The 585-nt window shown below is 49.1% G+C and overlaps 1 protein-coding gene across 1 annotated transcript in view; it reads right to left on the bottom strand.

The window, feature by feature from the left end:
• Positions 1-569, bottom strand: part of LOC111220401 (V-set and transmembrane domain-containing protein 4-like) — a 17,608-nt gene extending 17,039 nt beyond the window's left edge. The window contains exon 1 of the mRNA XM_022743474.1: positions 445-569. Coding sequence (XP_022599195.1) covers positions 445-496 — 52 coding nt within the window. The 5' untranslated portion in view covers positions 497-569. The remainder of the gene's footprint in view (positions 1-444) is intronic.
• Positions 570-585: the final 16 nt, after the last annotated feature.

Raw genomic sequence — 585 nt, 5'->3', positions numbered from 1 at the left:
ATATGAAACATTGGCCACTCTGTTTCTACTCAGAACCTCCCTTCGTCCCTCCCCCCTCCTGTCACACACAGTAAAAACACATTTGGCAGACTCACGTGCGCACACACCAAACACACACACACACACACACACACACACACACACACACACACACACACACAAACATATACGCACATGCACGCAGAGCAGACAGGTGAATGTATGCGAGGACGCACGTACACACACACACACACACCTCCGGTTCTGGCGAGTGAGTGGGAAATGTAATTTCCTGCGCAGGGTGGAGGGGAGGGAGGAGTGTGTTGTNCATCTCCTCAGCCTCAGCGATCAACATATATTCCCTTATTCTCTGATGTTTTCTTCAAAGCTTCTTTGACAAATAGTGGAGAATATTTAGTCTCCACCACATCCTCTCTGGTCTGAAGCAAAATAAACTTTTCCTACCTCCAAACAGTGCTCGAGTGAGGAGAGCGAAGACCACAGAGGAGATCTTCATTTTCCACGGCTGCAGCCTCCATAAACTCTCAGTTAAATGCCCCTGAAGAAAAGAAGCCCCAGGTTTCCTCCTCTTCTTCACCCCCCCCC

This window comes from Seriola dumerili, unplaced genomic scaffold (assembly GCF_002260705.1).
Source record: "Seriola dumerili isolate Sdu_G_001 unplaced genomic scaffold, Sdu_1.0 BDQW01000068.1, whole genome shotgun sequence".
Taxonomy (NCBI): Eukaryota; Metazoa; Chordata; class Actinopteri; order Carangiformes; family Carangidae; genus Seriola; species Seriola dumerili.
Note: the sequence above shows the minus strand (reverse complement) of the source record. Positions and strands in the feature narration are given on the sequence as shown.